General features: G+C 42.4%; 1 protein-coding gene across 7 annotated transcripts in view; it reads right to left on the reverse strand.

Annotated features, from left to right (window-relative positions):
- Positions 1-1817: 1817 nt before the first annotated feature.
- Positions 1818-26157, reverse strand: part of foxj3 (forkhead box J3) — a 120664-nt gene continuing 96324 nt past the window's right edge. For 2 of the 7 annotated variants that reach the window (XM_085966942.1, XM_085966943.1), the window contains exons 9-12: positions 23034-23135; positions 22159-22350; positions 18657-18761; positions 1818-10434 (exon numbers count right to left, since the gene is read on the reverse strand). In XM_085966942.1, coding sequence (XP_085823068.1) covers positions 10301-10434; positions 18657-18761; positions 22159-22350; positions 23034-23135 — 533 coding nt within the window. In that variant the 3' untranslated portion in view covers positions 1818-10300. The remainder of the gene's footprint in view (positions 10435-18656; positions 18762-22158; positions 22351-23033; positions 23136-26157) is intronic. The other 5 variants (XM_085966944.1, XM_085966947.1, XM_085966945.1 and 2 more) reach the window with 5 other exon arrangements.

A 26157-nucleotide genomic window follows, 5' to 3' on the forward strand; every position in this document is an offset into this window, starting at 1 on the left:
CACAGCATCTGTGGAACTGTACCCCTGCCCAGGTCAGTGCCTTCTGGGGAAGTTGAGCGCTAATTAGAAAATATAATGATGATTACACTACGTCATTGGTGTACAGGATCGCAGGAGGCTGCAGAATTCACCCGAGGGTGCTGATCCCAGTGCTGGAGAGAAGGGTTAAGGCTCATTGCTGACTGGAACTCCATCTTTGTTTAGGACAGAACCGTAAACTTGTTTTTTTAGGCACAGGGGCAACAAAGAAGCCGATTTCTACCCACTGGAGTAGCAGCCAATCGTAAATGGATTGTAGAAAACCGTTCCGTTCCGCCCGGTAAATGAAGAACATCTACTCTCAGCTAGGTAGCAACAGGGGTGCTACAATTGGCCTCAAGCAACCCCCCCCGGCCTTAGCAAGGAAGGGAGAACTCTGCCAGAGTCCCTACACCTGACCCCCAATAGAAAAATGCACATGGGGATATTGGTTGATAACTGGATCATACTTCCCAGATAATCTGCCAACATCCATTGCCTAGTCTCAGATGAAGTATGGTTACTTGGGCGAGGTGACAGACAGCTGCCATTTACGGAAAAGAAAGCATAAACAATCTTCAGGAGAGGGAAATGAGAGTTGAGATTATCATCACTGTGGCTCCGTGTCTGAGAGAGCACATGTATATAATCTGTGAAATGCAGTAAGTCAGAATTCAATGTTATGCTCCTGGAGCTTTTAGTTTTAAATATCATGAAATTATGTAAAGAGCTTCCTGTAAATATTTAGACTTTTGCTCCAATCCTTCGGTTCACTTTCCCCGCAAATTCGAGCTAGCACGTTTGCTTCTGTTGATCATCATGTCACCCTTGTTGTATTTGGTGCAACTTTAGTAATGGGCGATGCTGAAACCCACATGCAAGTGCACACAGCATGGACACGCATTAGTGGGTTCTGTGCACACAGTCTGTGTAGTGGTAAGCCCTTTACACAAACACATAGAAATGCAGAGTCATGGTGTTAGTGACTCCTGCGCACATGCACACAGCTTTTACAGTAGTGAGTCTTACACAAACACAGTCCTTGTGGCAGCTGGTCCTGCTTATTCATACAGCTCTTAGATGACTGATTATGTAGCCACACTCAGAACAAAAAGTCCTCAACCATTCCTTGATCATCTAATGACTGATGTCTGTAATACTCTCCGCCCTTCATAAAACTTCAGTTAAATTACAGCTCTGCAAGTGGAGTTCCCTCTTGTATAAACACCCATAAGCCCCCAACCTCAGCCAGCTCACTACTGCCTCCTGTGTCCGGTTGAGTTGACTTCAAGATTGCCATTCTCATTTCCAAATACCTTCTTTGCTTCCACTATTTTGGAAATCTCCAGCTATACATCCCTGGGTGTACCCTCCGTTCCTCAGACTCTGCTCATCTCCTTCTGCATGTCTCGCCTTTGGTAGGTCAATGTTTCAGCCTTGGACCTTCCCTGCCCTCTTCTAAAAACACTTCACCCCTCGACCTACCTTCAAAAAGCTCCACAAAAAAACTCTCTCGGACCACAACGTCGATCTCCCATCTAACCTTTACTTTCCTGCTCAGCATTGACACTTCCCTTTTGTAAAGTGCTGCGAGATGTTGTGTGTCAAGAGCGCCATTTAAATGCAAGCTGTCCCGTACACAGCTCTTGCAAACACTCAGCCCTTGTGTGACAAGTCCTACATATAAAAATATTATACACACAGCCCGTACGCGGTTAGTTCTGTACACACACAGTCACTGCTGTTGCGAGTTTGATTACAAACATACCTCATTAAAAGAGGAGCCCTTAACGCATAACTGAAGCTACAGCATTTATTATAAGTGCCATCCATGCATATCACGACTGGCAGCAACGACTAATGACATTTGGTAGTATTTTACAGCAGTAAACTGATACAAAGGATAGTTGTGCATTTCTCGTTTAGCTAGGATTAATAAAACGTGCAGTAACAAAAAATACAAACACTGAAACACTGACTGTAGAACAGCAGTACAGAGAAGAGCTGGTGTTGCACAAAATGATAATGATTTCATCACTATATACATCATAGATATGTACACATCACCCTTGGAATGCACAATATCAAAATACTCTGTATTCCTTTATAGAATAAAACCCTGGTCTCTTCCCTGTCCCCCTCCCCACCCCCAGAAAATAAAATGACAATTTCAAAGACAAACGATATATTTACAATTAAGCACATGAACACCACAACACTTTTTTATTCATTTTTTTGTTTAAAATGTGCCACAAAAGCCAGTACTGCTTTTGTTATGTTAGAAAGAGGTTGATGGTCCTGCTGCTTGTAGCCCGTGTTCAAAAACGGCCAAAGTGTCCTCTTTACTGCAAAACACATAGGGAGCTATTACACAAGACAATGGCAGTGCATACAAGGGGAGACAAGCCAATTCCAAAGGGTTTTAGACTCCTGTTCCAAGAAAGCCTCATGAAGAAAACACTTGTCACCCAATTCTTTAATATGTCATTATCAGGAATATCAAATTGTATTTTTTTTTTGTTTTTACAAGAATCTGTCCCATGCTGTCAGAAATGGCTACAAAGTTTTTTTTAAATACATTTACAACAAACAAAAATAAAAATGAAAAACAAACTCCTCAGAGGGATCGTGACCCTCTGTCGTCGCTATACCAACCACTGTTGGGTTCCAGCACATCTTGAACACAAAGTTGATGCTCTTGATTCCAAACTCTGACTTACTTGCTTCCAACCAATTAAAGATGCCAGTGTGTGTGTGTTTTAATCCGTTTAAATATACAACAGGTCAATAAAAGGATACAAACAAAAATTATTCATCAGGATTTTTGGAACAGAGGAATCCAACCTTGCCAATACCTTCTGAATGCTTCAATCAATTGCAAAGTGGATGATCGTTTGACTGGGGTCTGCCCAACTCCAGCCAATAGGGCAAGATCCCAGCTTCCATCCACTGCACTGAAAGTGAACCATTTATTGAAGAGTTCCGACTTTGAGCTCAAGCACAGCACAAACGTTCCTTCTCCAGCAACCCCCTTACTGCTCGTTAAAGCTGTGCTACTTGATAGCAGCGGGAATCACTAATGTAGTGATTCTGCCAACTGTTAATGGTAAATATAACAAACGCTTTCTTTAAAATTTACTTCATTGTTCTGTGAAAGTGAACATTTGGAGTCTCTCTCCACTGTTTTGTTAAATGGCTTTCATACGGATTGGCTCTCCCAGCTCATAAATCCTCAGCAACTCTAACTCGGTCTGAAAGCAGTTACTGTGTTTAAATTGATAATTTGCTCCCTGTTGCTTTCCTCCTTAAGGGCCCATTTGCCACCACAAGTGCTCCGCCATGGCCTGGCAACAAACCCTGAATGTTGTTGTTTTGCTTCCCCCCCTCAACACCCCTTCTGACATCATTGCCTATCTGTGAAATGGCTGAAGTCTCCCAACTGAGGCAAGTGAGCCTGAGTGACAGGACTCGGAACTTTGCTCGTAGATAATCAAGCGCCTTCGACGCTACTGCTGTCCTCCAACCGCAGTGCTGCATCTCTCTTCCACTCCTTGCCAAGGGAAGACTGAATCGGCATTGACAGTCAATTTAACTTTTTCTTTAAAAGGGTATAGGTTAACCTATATATATATCTATATATCTTTTTTTTCAATTTCAATGATTACTTATATTTTATTAAAAATAGAATGCACCTTTTAAAGGTGGTCAGTAATATTTATATTCCTACATACTGTATAACAAAGTAGGGCTGCCCTTTACGGCAGGCCTGTCAAATAGTGCAGCTTTAACATTTCTTAAATATGTGCTGCCACCTTCTGCTATTTAGATGATTCTGTATCGATATTTTCGTGAGAAACTGCAATTTTTTTCTATTTTTCTCTTTAAACAGCAAGAACTCAACACTACCTACATAAAGAAAGTTCCCAACAGTGCAGACTGCAAAAAACTTCTGATTACTTTCCAAAGGGATCTGTATGTTGTATGTGGAGGGGGGTTTAGCCCTTTACTTTGTGGCTTCCACATGCCCTGACCCGAGCACACTGATACCGTGACTGATCCAATTCTTTCTTGCACAGACTTTTGAACTGCTAGATCTTGGAAATTTCTACATCTTTCATTTTTTTTTTAAAAATAGCGGAAGTATTAAACAATCCGGCAGCACTCCGGTTAAGCTGGAGGCCTCCTCATAGAAGCTAAATTTCAAAAAATATATATATATTTTTAAAAAAACATTCACAACATATTGGTCATTTTAATGCAATTTCATTTTTAAATGACACAAAGTAACTGGGGTTTTAAAGTGTGCCGACATTTGTAAACAATGGATCCAGTCAATGTCATGACTCTTACAATTAGAATTCAGGCACTACCCAATGTCTCGATGTTCTCTCCTGCCTCCCAAAATAAACAAAGCTGGCTGAGCACACCCAGTGGTTCGAAATTCCAGCCTGCTCTGCTCCGCAGGCCCGTGAGAATACAGATGTGAAGATAACTGGAGTCGGGGAGAAGGGAAAATCTAAGCCATTCAACACAAGTCGACTGCTCCCAGAGGGATGGTTGGGCTGTTGAGGCCTCGGTCAGACCGATTCTGTAAGCTCGTCCAAAAACCAAATGGGATTATTTGAAATAACAAATTGGCCAGACCACTGGCAGACTCTGCAAAAAGAACCAAGTAATATGTGGAGTCTTCCTTTAAAAAAAAAACCCTGTTCCAATGTGTAGAAATCAGGAACTCGGAGTGTACATTTACACATGGTAAGTGCAGACTTTCACAGAGCTGGGATGGTTTACATATGCTCCACGTGGATCCGACATTCGGAATATTACTCAAGAAAACTACAATTTCTCTCATAAAACAGAAAGCAAGTTTCTCTGAAACTACAAACCCCATTAGTTTACAAAGGGGCTTCACCAGGGCAGGGGGGAGGGGAGCAGCCGAGCAAGTGTGGAAGGCAGTGCGGAGATAGACAGCTGCAGGTAGGAATTGAGAGGGAAGAGATATATGTTGTTGCAGTGCTGCATGAGTGAGGAGAGAGCGAGAATGAGTTTCAGAGCCAAAGGTTTAGATTTGTAAAAAGCAGAACCATTGTGGAACAAAATGACAGTATGAAGAGGCAGCAGAATGGTAGTTACCAACCAATTAATGTTAAAAAAAAATCTGCCATAGAAACTAGTCATTAATTCACCCTAGCTTCAGACAGATATCCTTAAAATAGCACAGGTCTATCTCTAAGTGACGCATCTTTACCAGCCTTCTATCAACAAATGCAACTTTGATTCTGGGGTTAAGCATTGATCTTGGCCTCAGCCATGGGAGAAACAGCAGCTGAGAAAATATCGTGCACAGGCCTGCACAGCCAGTTCTAGTCACCCACCTAGTGCTAGCCAAGACCTGAAAACAACCCGCCACAATCCAGAACCTCAACTTACAGGAGCAGGCAACAAGGCTCTGGCCAACATCAGTTTATGCATTCGGTATCTGGTTCAAAAAATCTAAGTATATAGCTTTAAGAAAGGCGAACTCTTCATCGAGTGTCTGCACAATGTAAATCGGGCAATGGGCTAACACTTCACAAGAAGCTGAACAGAAGTTTTACGCGGATTGAACCATGTGCCTGCCCACACCTCTGCTACTGCCATGCAAAAACATTCTCAACCGTTTAACTTTCACAAAGATCAGATGCAAAATCTGCAACAAAAAAGTCCAAATTTTCTGATTTACATTACATACAAAATGGTCAAATATGTAGCATAAGGGTTAAAGCTCTTGGCAATTAACCACAGCGCCTCTGCTATCCAAAAGTATACTCACAAACAACCCTCTGAGGGCTGAATCATTCGTTGCATTATTGTACAGAAGGCTGGGGCTGCAATATACAACCAAGTGCTGCCATTGCTTTTTTTCCCCCCTGCAGTGTATTTTGGGCAGATAGATCGCACTGGGATATAGAACGGTCTATCAACATGTTGGCAGCAGCAGTTACTAAATTCTGTGGAAAGTTACGCAGCAATGTTCCACCATGGGCTTAGCCACAAACCAGGACATGGATTGGAATCTTTGGCAGAGGATTTTGTTTTGAGAGTAAGCATGTAAAAAAAAAAGCCCGTTTCCTCGAAGTTAGGGTTCAAGCTTCGGCCCTGTACAAGCTATCTGTTGAAGGTAGGATGATAACTTCTCCACTAACCTTGAACACCCTGCGTTGTAAAGTATTAGCTTTACACTAAAATAATGAAAACAGTAGCCGGAACTTGACAATACAGGGAACGAGACCAAGCAGCATAAAGGAAGGGATGAATGCAGGTTTTGTGCAATATATTTTTAATACCACAAATTTAGCTTATATATTAGCAAAAAAGGGGAGACTTCTATTGACCTTTGCAATGCAAACGTTTACATCAATCTTTTCCCTAGAAACTTCATTAACTTTAAATACAAAAAGTGCACCAGCTGACCCCTCCATTTCAGCATTATCTTGCTAGATCACAGCAGGTTTTATACAGTTCAGTCACTCTGGCGATATCATCTTTTCGTCTGTTTTAACCCTTCACTGGAATCTCAGTAACCTTCCCCAGGAGCTAAAGTGCTGGCACAATTCCATTTGGGGCTTAAATGCTATTTTTTTTTTGGATACTGTGTTGCAGTTGTACTTGATAAATGGCTCAGTTTCAATACTACATCCCCCCCCCCCCCACTAGTTTGTGCTGATCTCCGTGGGGCAGGTAATTGGGGTGCTACTCGAGGGAGGGGCTGGAAAAAAAAATCCAGGGTTTCTGCTCCTGATCACTATCCAGTGACCCCTGTGGCAAAGTGTGGGTGCGCGTGGAGACATTGAGTGAGGACATGATCAGGTTCAGCTGTGATGGCCCTCATGGTGAGATAGCCTGCCAACTCTCTGTCTTGATTCACAGAGGTGGCGTCCAATTGGGTAAGATACCAGAGGGCTGCTTGTGGCAGTGGAACTGCACTCTCAGGAGAAGAGGCCCGACACACAACTGAAGATAAAACATCCAGTGTACGGTGCTGTCTGAGCTCAAGGAAATGTACTCATTCGACATCTCTGGTTAATAATCAAACTGATTGGGTTTACTTCATCAAGTACGAATATAAAAGTGAAATAAAATGCTTAAACTGCATAGAGGAGGGTCAGCCCGTCAAACAAAGACAGGTTACATGGGACCTTTCATCAGAACAAAATCAGTTTTAGAGCGGGAGCCTTCATCAGGGACCTGGTGAAGGATCGCAATTGGAACATTAACCTATTTTTCTCTTTCAGATACCGACTGATTTGCTGTGCATTTCTAGCATGCTAGTTTCCCTTTTTATTTCTGCTAATTCAGTAGTCACATGGGGAGGGGTTAAGCTTTTTAGCAATGATAACTGCTGAAGCCTGATTATATAGTTCTGATACACAAACCTCGACTTGCACAAGACAGAAGTCTATGGACAGCAAACTATTGGTTAGCTGGCATAGATGTGGAGTAAGAGCCTTTTCCGAACTGAAGCAAGTTGTGTGTACTTCACTTACCGAATGCCACAGAACAACGCAAACCTCCAGAGCAGCTAATCGGTTAACACCAGTGAGAAGGTTAAACAGACAAATAAAAATCCCATGCCCAACCCTTTCGAGTTGTACAGTAATGCTTCTCTCTGCGAAAGCCCTTCCTTCCTTGCCACTGGAACAGGATTAAAAGAATGGCGATGAAAAGCAGCAGGCGAATACTGGTGAAGTTGAAGCAAGAGCCAAAAGACAGGTTTACAGAATTGCCCTGTACAACAAACAAGGAGCCACAGAGCTTTTCAAGAAAAACAAAAGAGACAGAAGACTGAAACAATTTTGAATGAAGAGCTTAGGAAACAAAACATGACAGGAGTGCAGAAATAGCAGGAAAGCACAGAAATCAAAAATCAGCACCCTTCGATTGAGCAGCACGAGTAATCGCATGGTTTATTTGACTGTGTGGGACGACTCAGCTGACAGTGGCAGTTCTCATTGTAACCCTCTTTATTAGACTACAGCTGCAAACATTTGTCTTTGTTCAGAATTCATAATCATTTTAAACTTGGAATGCGCTGTTAAATGCTATGAATTGATTTCTTGCAGCGTAACTTCCAAGGAGTCATAACTCTTCTGAAGGAAAAACTGAAGATTGAAGGAAGCGTTAATGGCTCAAGTTAAATCCCTGCTCCATGGTACAGATCAAGAGATGTACAGTTTGATACCTTGAGTTAGGGCAAAAAATTCCTACCTTCGGTGTTAGTGAGCAATGTCAGTGGGCAGATCTTCACTGTGCAGGTATTCCTGAACTGCAGAAAGTCTCCATCTCAAGTCTGATAGATCCATGGAGATTTAGCAAATTAAAATTTTGCAGTTAATGATTTCTGCCACTAGATAGTCATAAGAATATCCCAGCTGCTTCTAGTGACAGAAGCCAAGTATGGAACAGTACTGTGCCCTGTGCATTTTGACACCATTAAGTCTTGGATCAGCATGCACACAAAATATAACAGAATAAAAACACACTGAACCACTGGCTTAACTTGATGGGGACTGAATCCTTCAAGTGCAAATGAGGCAACAGGAAGGAGAGAGAAGCTGGAAGGCAAGAGGAAACCATGCACCAGTAAAAGCAAGTGTTCTGCTAGGAAGCACCCATCCAGTAACTCAGTAATGGGTCCTTAGAGCCCTGTTTGTATTACAAGCATGGGTTTGACTTGAATCACAATTTAAATTGTAAACACCGAGAAAGGTTGTGCATCCACATATCAGTACAGCAATCTGAAAGCACTACTGAAGGAGTGAATTGATGGGTTTTTAAAAAAAAGGGGGAGAATAATCAAGTAGGCACTGCTCCAGAAAGTGCATATTTAAAAACCCCACTCCTTGCCAATTAAAAAAAAAATCAAAAAAGTGAAAAAGCTGCAACACAAGTATTAAAAGCAGACTGGGATTTCTATAATGAAACTCTCATTTATCCACCACTAAACATGCAAAGCTGACAAATGCAACATTGGTTAACATGCTTCCCCTGCAGCACCCCTCAAAGGGATATGCTGCACTGTGGCCTATTCCACCATGGCCAGTAGAGGAGAGAGAAAGGCAGTAACCAGATTAGCTCCGACTATGATCACATAACTTTTGGTAAAGCAAAAGGTAATGGTCAACATTTCAGAAGATCTCACCACACGCACATTCTGTAGTCTGTGCTTCATTCCTTTGCATTTTAGTACGTGTGCGACTTGGAGACCACAAACTCACCAGAATTTGCTAAACATTCATCTCAGGAGATTTCTCTTGATTACAGCCACTACCACTCAAAGAGAGAGACAGACTCCTTTCTCATTACCAAACTACGTTTACCTCGGGGGGACTAACCAATACCACGTCAACACTTGGTACATGGTACCTGCAAACCCCGAATTTAGTGCTACCTTCTTGAGATGTAGTAGCTTTATTAACAAGCGTCCAGGCGGGATTTCTGGGAAGAATCCCAACAGTTCAGACTTGGAAGCTGGTGTTGTGTGCACAAAGGCTGGGGATCCAAAGTTAACGCAAGCTCTAGCAATGCAATCTTTGGAGTGTTAGAACATTTTCCCCCAGATACCCTAGTATTGACTCCAATACTATTCCTCGTACAGCAACTGGATTTTCAACACAAAATTGAGAGTTTTTTTTTTTTGCAGCACCATATATAGACAAAATTCTCTCAAAAGAAACTCATTTTGTAAAAGATTCCCCTCCCAGCTCGTGACTGCATCCCTGGCCTACTCCAGGGAGAGGCCATCTGGAAGCCAGCTTTCTTGTTCCCTATCCGTGTTTGTTTCCTCCTACTGGAGCGTTCCCCCAAATGAAACCAGGCACAGGAGAGAAACTCTGCACTGAATAGTACCATCCTTGCACAACCTCAGATTGTACCCGAGCCACATCACTCAGATGAGCCTTGCTCAGATACCAACCCTCAACACGTCCATTCGGTTTTTAAAAAAAACAACAAAAAAAAATTCTGTTCAGAATTAAAAAATGCTTCATTGCTTGTTACCGCTGCTCCACCGCAGAGCGGCCGACAGGTAACTCCACATTTCTGTAGTGACTGCAAGCAGAAGGCGTGTTTTTCCCCCCCCGAAAGTACAGCTCTCTAGCACAGTCACGGTGGGGCTGTGTCCAGGCAGCAGTCCAGCGATTGTGGCCAGCATCGGCCGACACAAGTAAGCAAGAAGCTAAAAGAACATCTGAGTCACATTGACAGGAAGGGCTTCCGACAGGCTTGTCCTTAGGAAGAAAAGTTAGACAATGGAATCCCAGTCGAAATCATCCTGGATGTCGTCTGCGGGGTTGTGGTGTTGGGACATCGGTCTGTGCATTGAGAAGCTGGAAGGTGACATCATGTGCTGCTGGTTCATTCCTGCATGGTGCCCTGCTGAGCAGAAACATAACGAAAAGTTACAGTATTTGAATACGAAATGAAAAGAAAGATTGGCTGCGAGAAGTGTACTGTTTGTATAATATAAGTTATGCAAAATCCATAAATTATACAGTGGATATGAGGCTAAATGTGAGGATTTTATATAGTTGGGCTGAGGACAGGCAACTGTTCACAACAGGTAAAAAAAACCCTCCAATCTCAACCCAAGATTTGACAGTAAATCTACTTACAGCGGACACTAACGCTGCTTTAATCAATTAGCATTCATTATAAGCAATGAATCTGGTTTGCTATTAGAAATTTTGTACAAGAGTCTTCAACTTGATCACCCAAAGCAGCTGCAGCTGTGGCATGGCCAATCTAGTTGAACAATAAAAGCTCAAACTTGAGTGCCAGGCTCAGCAGTGGCATGGTGTCCATGCCAGCTTCAGTTATACCGTGCTGCACACCAAGTTGCACCTGATCCTGAAGCACAAGTCACTGGGATGGATACGTCAGGCAGGTTCTTACAATCGACAAACAGTCCCATGCTTAAACCAGTCCATTATAAGCAGCTCACAATGTTTGAGAACTCTACATTGTGATTAGACTTATCCCAGTAAAAGAAACTGTCGGAGCAAGTGACTTGCACCAAAATTTTCTTCATTTTTAAAAATAAAGGAAGATGCCTTCCTCATCTGTTTCTTCCCTCTTCCAAAGGCGCTAACCCCGCTGAGATTCATTTCCACAGGAGACTGGCAGCCCTCACCCAAGTGCCCATTCGTTGTGTGACACCCAAGACACTGAGTATTAGCCAGCTATCTTACCACAGGGGGGTATCACAGCTACCTGATCGCGTTCTTGCACACACGTGCACTTTCCAGCCAGGGTGACAGGATAGCAATCACTGACCAAGCGGAAACCTCAGCTGATTTCCCCCCCCAACCCTTCCTATTCCAGGAGCACCAATTGTACCAGCCAACTGCCCCACCTCAGATTAATCAACTCTGCAAAGACTGGGGATTTAACTTGGGAACCTTCTTCTCTAGGGTTCTAACTCCGGATCACTATCCAGTGATCCCCCATACACTGGCTTATGCTCAAACGATCCATCAAACTTGATGCATCAGACTGTAGTCAGGGCCCTTGGAAGAGGCAACACGACAGAGCTGTGGCTTTGCATTCCAGGCCAGAAAGCACATGGAAACAGTGCAGCATCTCTTTTTAGTGGCTGCACACACATTGAATCAGTATATGCGGCATGGAGGAAACAACCTCATTGGGTGTCCTCCCACCTGACTGTGTGATGTACCGGCCTATAGGTGGACAAAAGGTGGAGTGGGCACCAAGTGCCTTTACGAAAAGTAGCAACTTTAGGAAAACATCAGTGCACCTAAAAGACCCGATTATTTTTATAAATCAGCTCCACTTACCTACCTGCCTTCTCACATACTGCAATCCCTTCTTTCTCCAGAAGCACATCAGTTGTCTTCTGAATCCATTTCTACTATCTGCCGCAATATCTTTTTCCGGTAACTTGTTCCACAACTATTAGCCTTTGTGTGAAAAAAATCCACCTGACTCCCTCTTTTTATCCATCACTTCATAATATTTAAACTCGTGTCCCCTGGTATTTCAACATTACACCACAGTGAACAATCTGTTCATTCAACTTCTTCAATTTCTTAATCACTGAATTTTACAGCATAGGAGGAAGCCATTTGGCCCATCTTGCTTGTGCTGGCTCTCAAAGAGCTATCTGCTTTGTCCCATTGCCGAGCCCTTTTCCTCCCAAAAATCTATCCATTTTCCTTTTAATAGCTATCACAGATTCTGCTTCCACCACTGTTTCTGGTCGGGCATGTGATATCTCAGTGCAAAATTAATTTCCTAACCTTTCCCTTGAGCCTTTTTAATTAAATCTCTGGAAAAACACACGTAGAAAACTAAAGTTTTAGAACTGCAGGTATCAGCACTGTCTCTCTTTTAAACATGGTGTGGAGATGCCGGTGTTGGACTGGGGTGGACAAATGTAAGAAGTCACACAACACCAGGTTATAGTCCAACAGTTTTATTTGAAATCACAAGCTTTCGGAGCGCTGCTCCTTCGTCAGGTGAAGTGGAGAGATGCATAAAGACACAGCTTATATAGTCAGAGAATAATACCAGATGATTACAGGTAATCTTTCTAACTGCCATTTATCACACCTCGGCAGAGAGATAATCACAGCAATCAAAGGTGTGAATGGTGTCCAAACAGGTTAGTCAGGCAGGAATGTAATGTGATGTAATGTTTTCCTGACTAACCTGTTTGGACACCAATCACACCTTTGATTGCTGTGATTATCTCTCTGCCAAGGTGTGATAAATGGCAGTTAGAAAGATTACCTGTAATCATCTGGTATTATTCTCTGACTATATAAGCTGTGTCTTTATGCATCTCTCCACTTCACCTGACGAAGGAGCAGCGCTCCGAAAGCTTGTGATTTCAAATAAAACTGTTGGACTATAACCTGGTGTTGTGTGACTTCTTACATTTCTCTTTTAAACAGTCACCCTGAACTTGCATTCAAGCATGGATCATTTCCCCACTGTAAGCCAAGGGAAAATATCACACTACACTGGAGGCTTCCGGAGGACTTGGGGGGGGGGGGGGGGAAAGAGTTGAAGAGAATAATACAAGTATGCAATGGAATTAAAAATATTTGGGTTTGCTTGCCACATTAGTGCTGCTAAGATTAAATCTGGCCAAAATCCAGGGTACGTTTCAGTTTCCGTTATAACTGACAAGTGACAACACTGCAATGCACCGATGAATTAAAATGACAGAGCGGGTAAATTTCAATTTATTTCTAGTGTGCTGGTCACCGCTCACCAATGTTCCCGCTAAGGTGCGCACAGTAATCTAAAAGGTCCCAAGCAGGCCGCTCACCAGCTTTTACATTGCAAATACCGCATGTGCGAAGACATTTAAAGGGACCGCGCATTAAAAGAAATAGGCCGCGCAGAACTAAGTGCAGCTCACAGTGAACATTGCCACTCACTAATTTTGCAGAGCAGCAAAGTGAGAAGAAATGCACTGGGGATTTGAATATATCGAATACAGAACACTAGCTTGGGAGTGGACAAGAGAGCTGCAATGTAACCTCAAGATCCTGACAGCACTAAAACATTTAGGCACCACAACCATTCCCATTTACATATTCCCAGAACTATGGTTTTACATTAAATAGCATCTCCCACTTTGCTGCTGGAGCCTATCATATACATGTCACTCCACTACAGTAATGAAAAAATTCCGTCATGGTTCCAATGTCAGGATTTGGCTTGCATCAATGGTCCTACAGAACACCATGCTGGCAAAATCATCCAAGGATGCTTTGGGCACACTGAAGGAGCATAGAACACAACTGTACTAGGGCCGACCTGCAAGCCACCATTCTAAGTTATGACTGCATATCGACCACTGAATAAAATGGGGCCAGGTGCACCACCAAAAAAGCCCCCCTTTCTCACTATTTCCTAAGTATTCCACTGGTGGATCTAATCTCGACAATTTTGGTGCTGCCTCTCATTTTGTTCAATGTGGTGGACTTGAAGTCATATCCTGGAATGGTGTTGCAGGTTGGGCCTACTATAGTTGATTTCAAAGCTCCTTCAAGTGGAGTGGTACTCATGGCCATGTGGCTGTATCCTTGGACAAGTGTGTAACCCAGTGTTCCGAAGGACCACTAATGCAGGTCAAATACTGACATGGTAACCATGACGGGGAATTTTCTCACTAGTGTAGCAGAGTGACTTGTGCCTAATGCCAAGGATTGGAGGGAGAAACTGATGTAGGGCATGGAACAGGAAAGTCATGTGTATAATGCAGGAGCAAACCTAGATGTTTTTAATTATACAACTATGCTCATGGGGAGGTGGGGAATTTAAGAGAAATCATCTGGGGTTCTTGTTCCTGATCACTATCTAGCGACTTTCACTGGAAAGTGCACGTGGATGTTGGGTCAGGTTATTGTGACTGTGAAGGCCCACCTGCCCAATAGCCTGCCAGGATATTGGTCCATAGTGATACTACATCAATCTGTTGGGTGGGCTGTGAACATCATCATTTTCTGGTGTTAATCTCTCATCATGGACCCTGGGGTTGAAAGCTGGCACTGAAGCAGAAAACTTAGTTTCCGCCTCAGCATAGACTATCTAAACCAATGCTTGCAACTTAACTGAAAACGGGACCGTTTCTTGCAATGGTTAGGCTGGTGTTGGCTTTGCCTAATGTGGAGGTCACAGCAGATATGATTCTCTGCATTGTACTGGTTTTCTTTTTTTCTCCAATGTTCTTCCCTTTTCACCGTCTCATGTCGGGGTAAAGTTCCATGACTATCAGCAACCCTCCAGTATCTTGCTCAAGTGGCCATTCTTCATGTGGCAGCCTAGGCCGAGAGTATCAGCGGGCTATTCAACTGCATGGGAATCAGAGACGAGCACGATCCTTTCTTTACCCAATGCTCACATTTAAGCACTTTCTAGCAGGAGCTACTGAATAGAAAACTGAGGTGGAACCCTGGCTTGTTTTTCATAACCATAGCCCAAGAACGCAGGCACAATTGTTGTGCGGTGGCTGCGATAAACTAATGTTGGGACCTTTTAGTCTGTATCGCTAGATGCGCTAGCTTTCAGCTGCCATTTACGCACCTCCCCCAGAGTTTGTTGAATGCTTCTCCTTTATGAAACCGGCAGTCAGAAGTGGCTGGCAAAGGGCACTCCACAGCCATAACAGAGCTCAATTAATCAAACTGACTGTAATCAACTCCAGGTTTACAAAGCACTGCAGACCTTCTCTGGATTTTAATCCATAATTCTCACAATGCATCATGGTAGGTTGGAAGGCACTGGAAGGAAAGGTTTTGTCATTTTCATAAATTGCGAACTCCGGAGAAGGGATATAGAAACTCATGTACGCAGGTCGAATAGACATGGGAAACCGGGCAGGGAATTTTCTCATTAGTGGAATGAACTGTATCTAATGTAAGGACAGGAGGAAGAAACTGGTGAGAGATGGCACAGAAAGCTCAATTTAAGTTGTGGAAAGGGTAGAGTCATCATGCTTATAATGCAAGTGCAAGCCTAAGTGTTAAATGTAGAATGGGCTTTAAAGCCACTGGGCTTGGGAGGGGGGGAAGGGAGGGAAGGGGGGGGGGGGGGGGAAGGGAGGGAGAGGGGGAAGCACATCAACTCAGGCTCTTGGACCTCAACATAACCTGATGTGACGTGCTGGAAAGTGCACTTTGTGGATTGAGGGCAGAATCACGCTTGGCCTGCACGTACCAGAGGACTGCCAGCACCACGGTTCAGCATGAGTCAACACTTTCCGGGGAGGGAAGGAGGGGAAATACTGAGGCAAGAAAGTGAAGGGGATGGGAAATTGAAAAATATACAGATCGATACACAGCACACTGCTGAAACAAAAATGTACCAGTCCCGTGCACCATTCAATGATGAGCTATGAATTAGTATCCATGATTTCCTACACAGTGAATTGCCAATTGGAGGAAATATCAAACTGAAACTAAGCACTTCCAAGTTAGTGCACTCTTGCACTTCCTACTGCTGGTCACAGAGCAGCACTGGCAGAAGCAGGGAAGCACACAGACTCTGCCTTAATTTTTCAGGGAGCTGGTGGGCTAAAAGTCTTTCCATGAGAGATTTGTTGGCTTCAGCTAAATACCAGTAAAAGAGAACAAACGTAGAATGCCATTAAAAGTTAGGGTGGGTTGTCTTATTGGGGGAGGGGGGGGGGGGGGGGGGGGGGGGGAGGTCAGATCTTGCCTCCTTTCTCCCACTTCCATGGCCAGTGGACGCAGCATCAGCACCACACCAGTGCATTCCTCCCTCCCAACATTACTCCAGGCTCTGGCTGATGATTTAAAATCAAAGACCGCCCAACTGGGTAAGTGCAGCGAGGAGAGATTCAAATTTACCAGTGTAGCCAGGACTGCATTCTAGGGCAAGAGCTGCTATTTAAATATTAAGGTGCAAATTTTTCTGGCCCTCATGTAAGAATTATGAATTTTTGGAGGATTTTGATTCAACTTTGAGCGTGGGTTGCTTTACATGCGAGTATATACATTAGAGTTTACAAAGTGGATCTGAACCAAGCTGCAATATTTTAAACGTTGCCGAGTTCAGCATATTGCACAAAAAACAATGTTTGATATGGTTACATGATAGAAAAGATGGTTTATACTGGTGTAGCTGTATTTTGACTTAACACAATGCAGTAGCAGCAGATCGTGTCTGCAACTTTGAATGCATATCAAAACAAACTAGCATCATGAGTGCTTCTTGGAATGTGATACCCAACACTGTACAGCACGTCAATGCTCCTCCCTGATTTAATCCAGGAAACAAAAGTACATTCATTCTCCGAGGAACATACGGCCACCAAACATCCTACTCTTCCAGCCGACCAAACTACTGTTGCATATAACGTGTACCTTGCACATCAGTGACAAATCACATCACTCTAGGCTTCCACCCCAAAATAATTTCAACACAAATACACTATTTTTTTTAAATCAGGAAGGCAGGTGCATTAACAGAATATTTTGTGGGGGAGATTCATGCTTGGGCAGAGATCCATGGGTGCAGGTCACCCTCCAGTACCTGAGCCAAGTGGTCATTCTTCATGAGATTCTTGACGATGAATGTTGGTGGATTACTTCACTGTTGGGGCATCATGCCAAGTTCAATGCTGCTCTTACCTGATGTCCACACATGCGCACACTTCCAGCAGGGGTCACTGAATAGCAATCAGGAGCAGGAAGCCTGGCTGATTTTTCCCCTCGCTAGTCTAGAAGTCATCCTGCCTAAGGTTAGCTAACTCAGCAGAGACTGGGCAATGAACTTAGGACATTCTGGTCTGTGTGGTTCAGTTACACGCTGCTGTTACCAACAAGGCCATTGAGAGAGCTAATTAGAAACTCCAATACCATGGCACAGTAGTCACTGCACAATAAAATTAAGTATATTTTTGATAATGCACTGGTGTGCTAATGCAGACTTTACCCAGCCACCCTACACAGCACTCCTCTGAAGTAGTCCACATGTAGTTAACAGGAGTGGGGATTAAAGGGTGGCATTTGCTCATTTGTTTGTAGCAATGTTTAAATCTAGTACAATGGAAATACATATTTTTAAAAAGATGCAAAACAATAAAATTCATCCCATTATGTCGACTCACTCGCGAGGAAACTAATTTACGCCCTTCACTACTGAAATGCTGCTTCCAGTCAGCATTACATGGAAAGGCCAATGCATTTTGACAAATGCAAATTACACTGCTTAATTGTTCCTCTGCATTTTCTTACGCTATACAGAGTGTGCAAACTGCATTTGGTGGAGCATTTTACCCCAGCACTAATGATCTAAGCGTTAAGGACAAGACTCCTCTGTTTTTGAACACGCTGTTGAATGCTCAAAGTCCTTGGGTGAAAGTCCTCGGTTGAAAAATGCTCTTCAGTGGTAAATCATCATCATTCTAATAAAACAGATCTGCATGCAGACAGACTGAGGTACCAGTTAGTTCAGGGCTCCATATTGATGGTAAAATTTTGCTCAAAATGTGAGGAGAAAGGAGGTGTTGGAAAGGAAAATGGCTCATGTTCAACTAAATTGAATATCGGGTTTCAACTTCCAGGAATTGCAAGCTGTGAACTGCTGGGGTGCTATCAAATGTGAATTGATCTGACCACAAACTTGAGAGGGGAGTGTGTATCAGGAACTCAAAGTGAAGTCATACAATTCGGGAGTAGCTGTGTGTTTTTAAAAAAAAAGGAACTTGCTTTTACATAGTCCCTTTTTATATCCTCAGGATGTTCCAAAGGACTTAATGGATTGGGAACTACTTTGGAACTTGAAATATCAACAACTTGGAGGTGAGTGCCATCAACTGAGCCACGCTGAAAAGGCACTTAACAATTGGACAATGAGCAAAATGATACCTCAGAAGTCCTATTCTCACCAGTGCCTGCCCTGTTTAAGGATTACAAAAGCAGGTTGGCTGCAAAACCATTCCCATTTCGAACCGTTTCCAGTCTCCGGCAGAAACATGCAAGTAAGATGCACCCAGGATCCCAGACATGCATACAACATGCAGGTCAAAAGGGAAGAGAAAGAAGAGAGGGAAATGATAGGGTGGCAGCCCCAGGGATAAGCAGTTAACATGGGGCAATTACCTGTCATGGCTGGTCCTGGGGTACTGAGAGGTGGGAGATGGGGGTACCCAGGGGGCCCCATCATTGAAGCAGGAAGGTTTTGTCTGGAGTCAATATACAAGCTTCCTGTGTGAGAAAGTGGTGCAGGAGTGAGAAATCACCACTTCAGTGCAAAAAAATCACGATCAAGAGTGGCAAACAACCAGATCCAGCATTAGTGTCAGATCCAAATGAACATATCTGTCCTGTTCCCCAACAAATAAAAGGTAATTTGAGGAAATGTACAGAACTGGAAGAAATGGGTGCAATTTTATGTGACTAATTAAGCAGAAGAATATTAAATCTTTCAACTATTCATTTCCACTTTATGTAAAACATGCTGGAGGGCTGTTTCGAAATTTCATCACTGGCTGTTATTTTCAACTTTTCTGTCATGTTTGAGCCGACTCATACCAACTGCCAGTAACATTCAAGTAAATCCTTCTCCAGTATTAATTTTATTTCAATACAATACAAAATTTGAGGATGTAATATTATTTTAATGTCCATTAAAGGGGACGAGAATAATCCAAACCTTTTACTCATCCCCATCATCCACAAGTTATTTCTAAATTTGGAAGAAACAACAAACTTCAAGAAAGGTAAGCATGCTGCGCTTTCATCTTTGGACCTGGGTTTGAATCTGGCCCCTCCTGATGGATGAAAGTCTCCTCTTTCTGCTGACTGTAAGGGTTCGATGTTAAATGAGTTTGGGCAGACTCAACCCAGTTCCCAGTGGCACAAACCCAAACTATAAAAGTCTCCATAAACCACCCTGGCACTGTCAGTCTCACTTGCTGCAAGGATTGTAGGCTTGGCAAATGGAAGAATGCTACACTGGTGTATGAGGGCAAACTATTCTGAGGTTAAGGTTTAGGACACATTGCCTGTGGTCAGAGTGAATAGAGCTTTACTCTGCAATTAACCTGACTAGAGTTAAAAACTAGAGAAGCATTCCATTCCCCACCATTTAAATCCCTCCACAATTAAAAAAAAAGCAGCTTCTTTGGAACAGGGCCAGAGGAAGAAATTGTTTTTTGACCAATTATACTGGAATATTGTACTTGCTTTCCATTCCACATATTTAAATAGTGTCATTTTTCTCATCACAATTTCCTTCACTTGTTGTGAAATTTGGTAATAGTAAGCTTCAAGTTTTTCGAGTTGACGTAACAAAATGGGGTGCGTGTGGTCATACATGAACATTTACATGAATTTAAAATATTTCTTGTTGGCACGGTCATGTAAAGCCGGTTATCAGATCACAGGAGGAAACCCTAGCAAATTGAATATATCCCAAACACTAAGGGGTTGCTGAGAAACAATTTGTTTTCTCCATCAGCCTTCAACTGGGGAAGAACATCATAAATAGCAAGTTGCATATTTGTTTATCAATGCGCACAGCACTGTATACATGCACATTTTTACTGCAGATTTTATAATGTATTAAAATAATCAGAATTTAAACATTTACCGTTAGCACATGGCAATTTTGTTTCTCAGATCCACTTACTAATCCATTAATAGAGGAGGGGCTGCATTTTCTGATTCTGAAATAGCTTAGTGACGTTTTGGAAATTAAGACAATGGGTGGTGTGGAGGCACAGCACAGTGGAGGTTCAATGTGATGTTCATACAGAAGATTCGGTTGTCTGAGCAGTTACATTGCAGAGAGGTCCTGAGTGAAGACCAGTGTTTCCCCACAGGGAGGAACAGATATTCAGGACATCTCTGGGGCACTCTCACAGCTCCTTGTAGATGATTAGAGACAGTGGCAAAGACCTCAGATCGAGCTGCATGTCTGCCAGATCTCTTGGGTGGAGACAAAGTAATGAGACCAATAGAAAATGAAGTGGAGAAAATAATAAACATGGTCACCCATCCACTACCTTGCTCAAATACCCATTCTTCATGTGTGCGTGGCAGTAGGCTTATTCAACTGCACCGCCTATCTGATCCTGTCCTCACTCAGTCTCTATATACACTCAACAGCTCAGTAGTGAGTGGCTAAGCAGGAACCGTTTGACAGTGATTGGGTGCAGGAACTCTCGACAGATTTTCCTTTCTTTAACTCCAGGGTGTCGAGGCCAATTATAGCCCCCTCCCACTGGCACAGGGGACTGAACTGGGACCTCCTTGGTCTATATGACACAGCTACTTACTGCCTCAACCAAATGAGCCATCAGGAAAGTTACCAACTTATAACACTAGAGAGACCAAGCTCTATTTTTGTAGTAGACCAATGGCCTCTATTAGCTACTGACTGGTCCTGCTGTCTGGTGCTTCCACATCCTTAATTTTGAGCTTTGTAATCCTGTTTAGTAGAGCACAGGAAATAATAGCCAGTGCTTGCAATACGAGATATGGCTGTAAGTGGTGAATAAAGTATGGAGAAGAATTGCTGCAACCGATAACTGAAAGCTGGCATGTGATGCGAGAAACTAGTCAGGAGTAAACAGAAAGCAGAAAAGCTGTAAAATGTAATTAGAAACCCAACGGGCTGTGGAGTGGGAGAGCCACAAAACAGAGATCTGCATGTTGCAAATACAAAAAGAGGGAGATCTAGTGTGGAACAGATGAAGTGTAAAAGGCAAAATAAAACGTGCAAGACAAGCAAACAAAAGTAATCGCGGGGAATTGGAGGAACCTGCAAGAATTAAGCAGAATGTTGGTAAACTGTAGCACAGGGAGCAGAGAAGCTGTAAAAAAAATAAAAATAGGAAGAGTTAATTTCAAAAGACAGGTACAATTAGGAGCTGCTAAACTTGGAGAGCAGAATGCTGTAAACATAAATTGTAGGTTAGGAGTTAGAGAATAAGGGAAAGTGTCACCAGACTGAGCGGAGTTGCAAAGCTCCGTTGTTAACAAATAATCTGATGTGCAGCGCATTTTGGATGGTTCATTTTATTACTTCACCACAATTATAAACACCGATCAACAGATGAAAACCAGGCTGAAAATCTGGCTCCTTTATTGCAAGTTTGGCTCTGTTCCCCCACCCCACCCCCCTTTTTTAGATTTCAGGAGCTGAACAGAAGCGTCTTGCTCAAATTGTCACAGCTTTTTACGTGGAGGTACCTGGTGTGTTTCATACAAATCGACACACAGACAGTCCAGGGCAAGGTGCTCAAACTGTGAGTGCTATCAATTCGGCTCCAAAGATGCACACGGTTTACAAAAAAATGTTGTTTGTAATGAATGAGATTCAGTGGCAGATGAAACCAAAATCCTTTCCCTGGCACGATAATGGTGGCTGCTTTCCCTGTCCTTCCGAAATAAATTAACTTATAAAAGGTAAACATAAATTTAAAACAAAATAATGGCCTGCTTGCCACTTTTTTCTTGGGGTTAAATCTGAGCAACAATTTACTGAATTGCCATGACCTAACAAACAAAAGATTAACCATCTTTAAAGCTTCACCTGTGTGAATACCTTATCGATAAATTAAAAGCTGTAACTAGCTCTACGTTTTGGAGTCTATACCTGTACTGATGTGCTGGTTTGGTTTCTGCGTATGCATTGTGCTGTGACAAACCGAGGGCTGCATGTTCCCTTGTGACTGGATCAGACCAGTTTGTGTGAAGAACTGGTTTAGGGAAGAGCACAAGTCCGCAAACTGAACAGGATCGAGTGACCAGTTATTGAGATCCGCCTGTTTCATACTCTCCATCAGACCTGCGGATAAAAGGCATGACAGAGCGTTAAGGAGAGAATCCAGGGAAACAAGAGGCTAAAGAACCAATGGGTCCACAGCCTGACAGGCAAAGCAGGTATTTAAAAAAAAGGCAAACTACAGCAACATAAACAAAAGGATTAACCAAATAAAATACCAAAAATAAAAATCAATAAAATAAAGAACACTAATCCCTAACTTAGCTCCACACAAAGTCTATCAGCCAATTTTGTTGTGTGCACAGGGTCAGGTTGGTTTGTGGATCTGTGGTCAGCATGACATGAAACAGATTAACCCTACAATTTCAAAACCCAAGTCAGACCAGTTCTAAATGCAAACTTGCATGAGGTTACACCCATTAATGAGACTTTACTGCAAAATATTTCTGCTCTGTAGCTCAGAGATGAAGTGTCCAAATTGTACAAGGATATTATAGCAGAAATAGCTATGGTTTAACCTCCCTCGGCAAAAAGAAATTGTCCTAAAACACACAGGCACACGTGTTTAATTACAACATTTTGTAGGTCTAAAATGTTTCACAGACCTTCTGGGTTTCATTTTATTTTTGAATTGCTACATCTTCATTTTACTACTTCTGCTTATAGGAAGCAGGAACCTGCACCTTGGAGAGCTCCAATTAGCCACAGTGGGTCAGGAGCACAGCTCCACGTTACCAACAACCTACCTTGGAACTGGGAGAGATCCACATCAGACCAGTTGAAACTGCTAGCAATACGGAAACTCTCCTTCAGAGTGTCTAGATTCATGCACCAATCAGAAGGAATGCCTACAACAGCCATAAATCCACCAACAAAGAGCATTAGAACAACATAATGCTGAAGACTCATCACAAGTATGATTTAAAAACATTGCTGAGAGAATTATACCAGCAATCTGAGCTATTTTACCTCTTAACGTAGTGTCAGCTTGGCTCAGTTGGCAGTCTGAGTTACTATGGATTTGAGCACTTAAAACGTGCTTGACATTTTTCCATCAACCAACGGCAACAAAACAGATTAATGGTCAATTTATTTATTCTTTGTGGGTCCTTGTGTGCAATTCGGCTGCTGCGTTTGCCTACATAACAACAGTGATTGCACTTTAAAAGTAACTCACTGGTTGTAATGCACTTCAGGACTTTGAAGATTTGTTAATGCAGGAGTAAATTGTAGCAGCCTCTACCAGCGTCTTGGCCGAGATCAGCAAATTCAGCACAGACCAGGGACCTTCCATTTTATGTGGTTTATTATTACATCAGGTGATGATTTTAGCCATTTAGCCTTTGGAGGGACTCTACTCTCTTCAAAAACTTCCAAAATAACAACGATTCAAGTGAGAATTTACCAACAATCTTCACTCCCCTACGTATTTGCAACCAAAGTGTATTTTTTCCCCCCAATTTTGGGTTTGGTTCACAAGATTATGCACCCCCCCAATGTTACTAAAGGGGGGGGGGGGGGATGAGGTTAAGTTTATAACCCCTGTTCAATATCATTTACCCGGTAATGTTCATCCCAGATGTGCATATTTTCAATCTGTTGAATCACACGAGTCAAACCATCCCGTGAAGATGCAGGTTGTTAAATGACCACAAATCAAATGGCGGTATGGTATAAAATGGCTCTTTGTATTGTACCATTTTATGTCAAATGTCACCAATTATTTCAACAGAAATCACAATATACAAACACTGAAACCATCACAAAGACATTATAACTTCCTCACTAAATGCACCACAATGGAGAGACAGGGCTCAGTCAAATTACTATAGTCAACTAATAACTATATTCACCACCCAAGGTCAGAGCTTCTGGAAGTCAATGCAGACATTTGAAAACATATTAAACATCTAGCTCAAAGATTTTCAAAGGTAAAATACAGCTCCTTCAAGCAGTTACTGCTGACGCTTTTAAAGACCTTGCTCAAGTCAACTTGGATACATCTGCAGCGTGACGACACTTTGTTGGGCTCTGGCAGCCACTTTTTCTATCAAGAACCTGAGCCTTGAGACCTGCAGCATGAGAAACTGTGTTAATTAATAAAAGCGGAAGGAGCAGGGATGGCGTGCTGAGGGAGGCCAAAGCCATGAGGGCAAAAGCAATGAGGTACGGCCAGGGTCTGGGAGGGAGCAGTACAGGCCCTAGGGGAGAGCTGAAGAGTCAAATTAGGTGGTATAAAATTTAATAGAAATTGAAGGCAAAAATGTACCTGTATAATGTTAATGGTGGATGGAGATAGGAAACCCTGTGCCACTTCAACACCTAGTGGTCACAGATATGCAACTGCATCACGTCAGGTACATGCTTCGTGTTTTCCCCTTATAAAATGTCCATACTTACATAGTTTTCCCCCCCCCCCCCATTATAAAGGGAGGCAATGCAGCTGCAAGGGAGACTTCAGAAACTTGCTCCACAGAACCACCTAGTGGCTAGATAGAGCCTGTGACTTGTGATAGTTTACATGGCAAAACTGAATGGAAAATGTTGACAGCAATTTATAACAGTAAATGCTGACAGAAAAACATGTAAATGTTACTATAACCAAATCAGGGTTCAGCTATAAAGACAGAAAATGCTGGCAATGCATAGCAGATCTACAAGCAGATGATAAAAAAAAAAGACAGCTTAATGTCTGAACCGTTGAAGGGTTTCCACCTGAAAGCTCAACCTGACTATTCTCTGTTCAGATGCGGACAGATTTGCCGTATATTTCCAGAATTTTCTGTTTTTATTTCAGATATATAACACATATCCTTTTATTTTTAATCCCGGAGGTTCATATGTAGCTTTGGTTTCAAACCCTATTTATTTACAACCTAATTTGTTGCCAGGTATTCAGAGTATCCTACAATAGCAACTTGCACAGATTTACTATGCTGTACATCTGAATTAGAAAAAAACTTACATTTATATAGCACCTTATGTCAACATCCCAAAATACTTCACATCCAAACATTTACTCCCTGAAGTACAGTCACTGTGCTATGCAGACAATGCAGCAACCAATTCGTGCATAATGAGGTTTCACAAACAATAAGTGGGATGAATAACGATTTAAATTGTTTTCTGTGGAGTTGGTTGAGGGAAGAATGTTGGCCAGGACACAGGATAAATTCCTGCTCTTCTTCAAACAGTGCCATAGGAACTTTTCACGTTCACCCAAACAGACACTTGAAGCCTCTTTTTAAAATAGTCAGAAAGACCACAACTCCAACAATTCAGCACAAAATCTAGACTGACACTTCAGCGCAGTACCATGGTACTGCGCTGAAGTGTCAGTCTAGATTTTGTGCTTAAGTTCTGGAGTGGAGCTTGAACCCACAACCTTCAGAGGCAAGAGTACCACCATCTAAGCCAGCTGACACACTCCTCAGCATAATAGATATGATATATTCAGAGTTTTTAGGGTTGTCATTAATGAGGTTACAGCTGAAAAATCTTAGTATAAACAACTCCAGTACTGATATATAGACAATTATCAAAAGCCTTTTTTAGCCATAAGGAAAATACATTTTCATCTAGGTCACCATACTTTAACGTTGTGCAATACTCTTCTTCTGTGATCCTCTTAATTCTAGCCTCAAATTGGTTCATTAGTCCCAACTCCAGTGATGGACTAATAACCATCAGTACTTCACCCAAGTATTATACAGCTCAAAAAGCAGTTGCCAGACACAACCCAAGTTTGAAAGGGCAGAATAGAGAATTGCACTACTGAGCATTTTTTGTAGTGATTGTAGTAAATTTTATATGCCGATTATGATACACCAAAACTAGTGACAGCACTGATGTACAATAAGAGTATCACAG

The sequence above is a fragment of the Somniosus microcephalus genome, chromosome 25 (assembly GCF_052327205.1).
Source record: "Somniosus microcephalus isolate GS21.2 chromosome 25, FLI_Smic_1.0, whole genome shotgun sequence".
In the NCBI taxonomy this organism is placed as follows: Eukaryota; Metazoa; Chordata; class Chondrichthyes; order Squaliformes; family Somniosidae; genus Somniosus; species Somniosus microcephalus.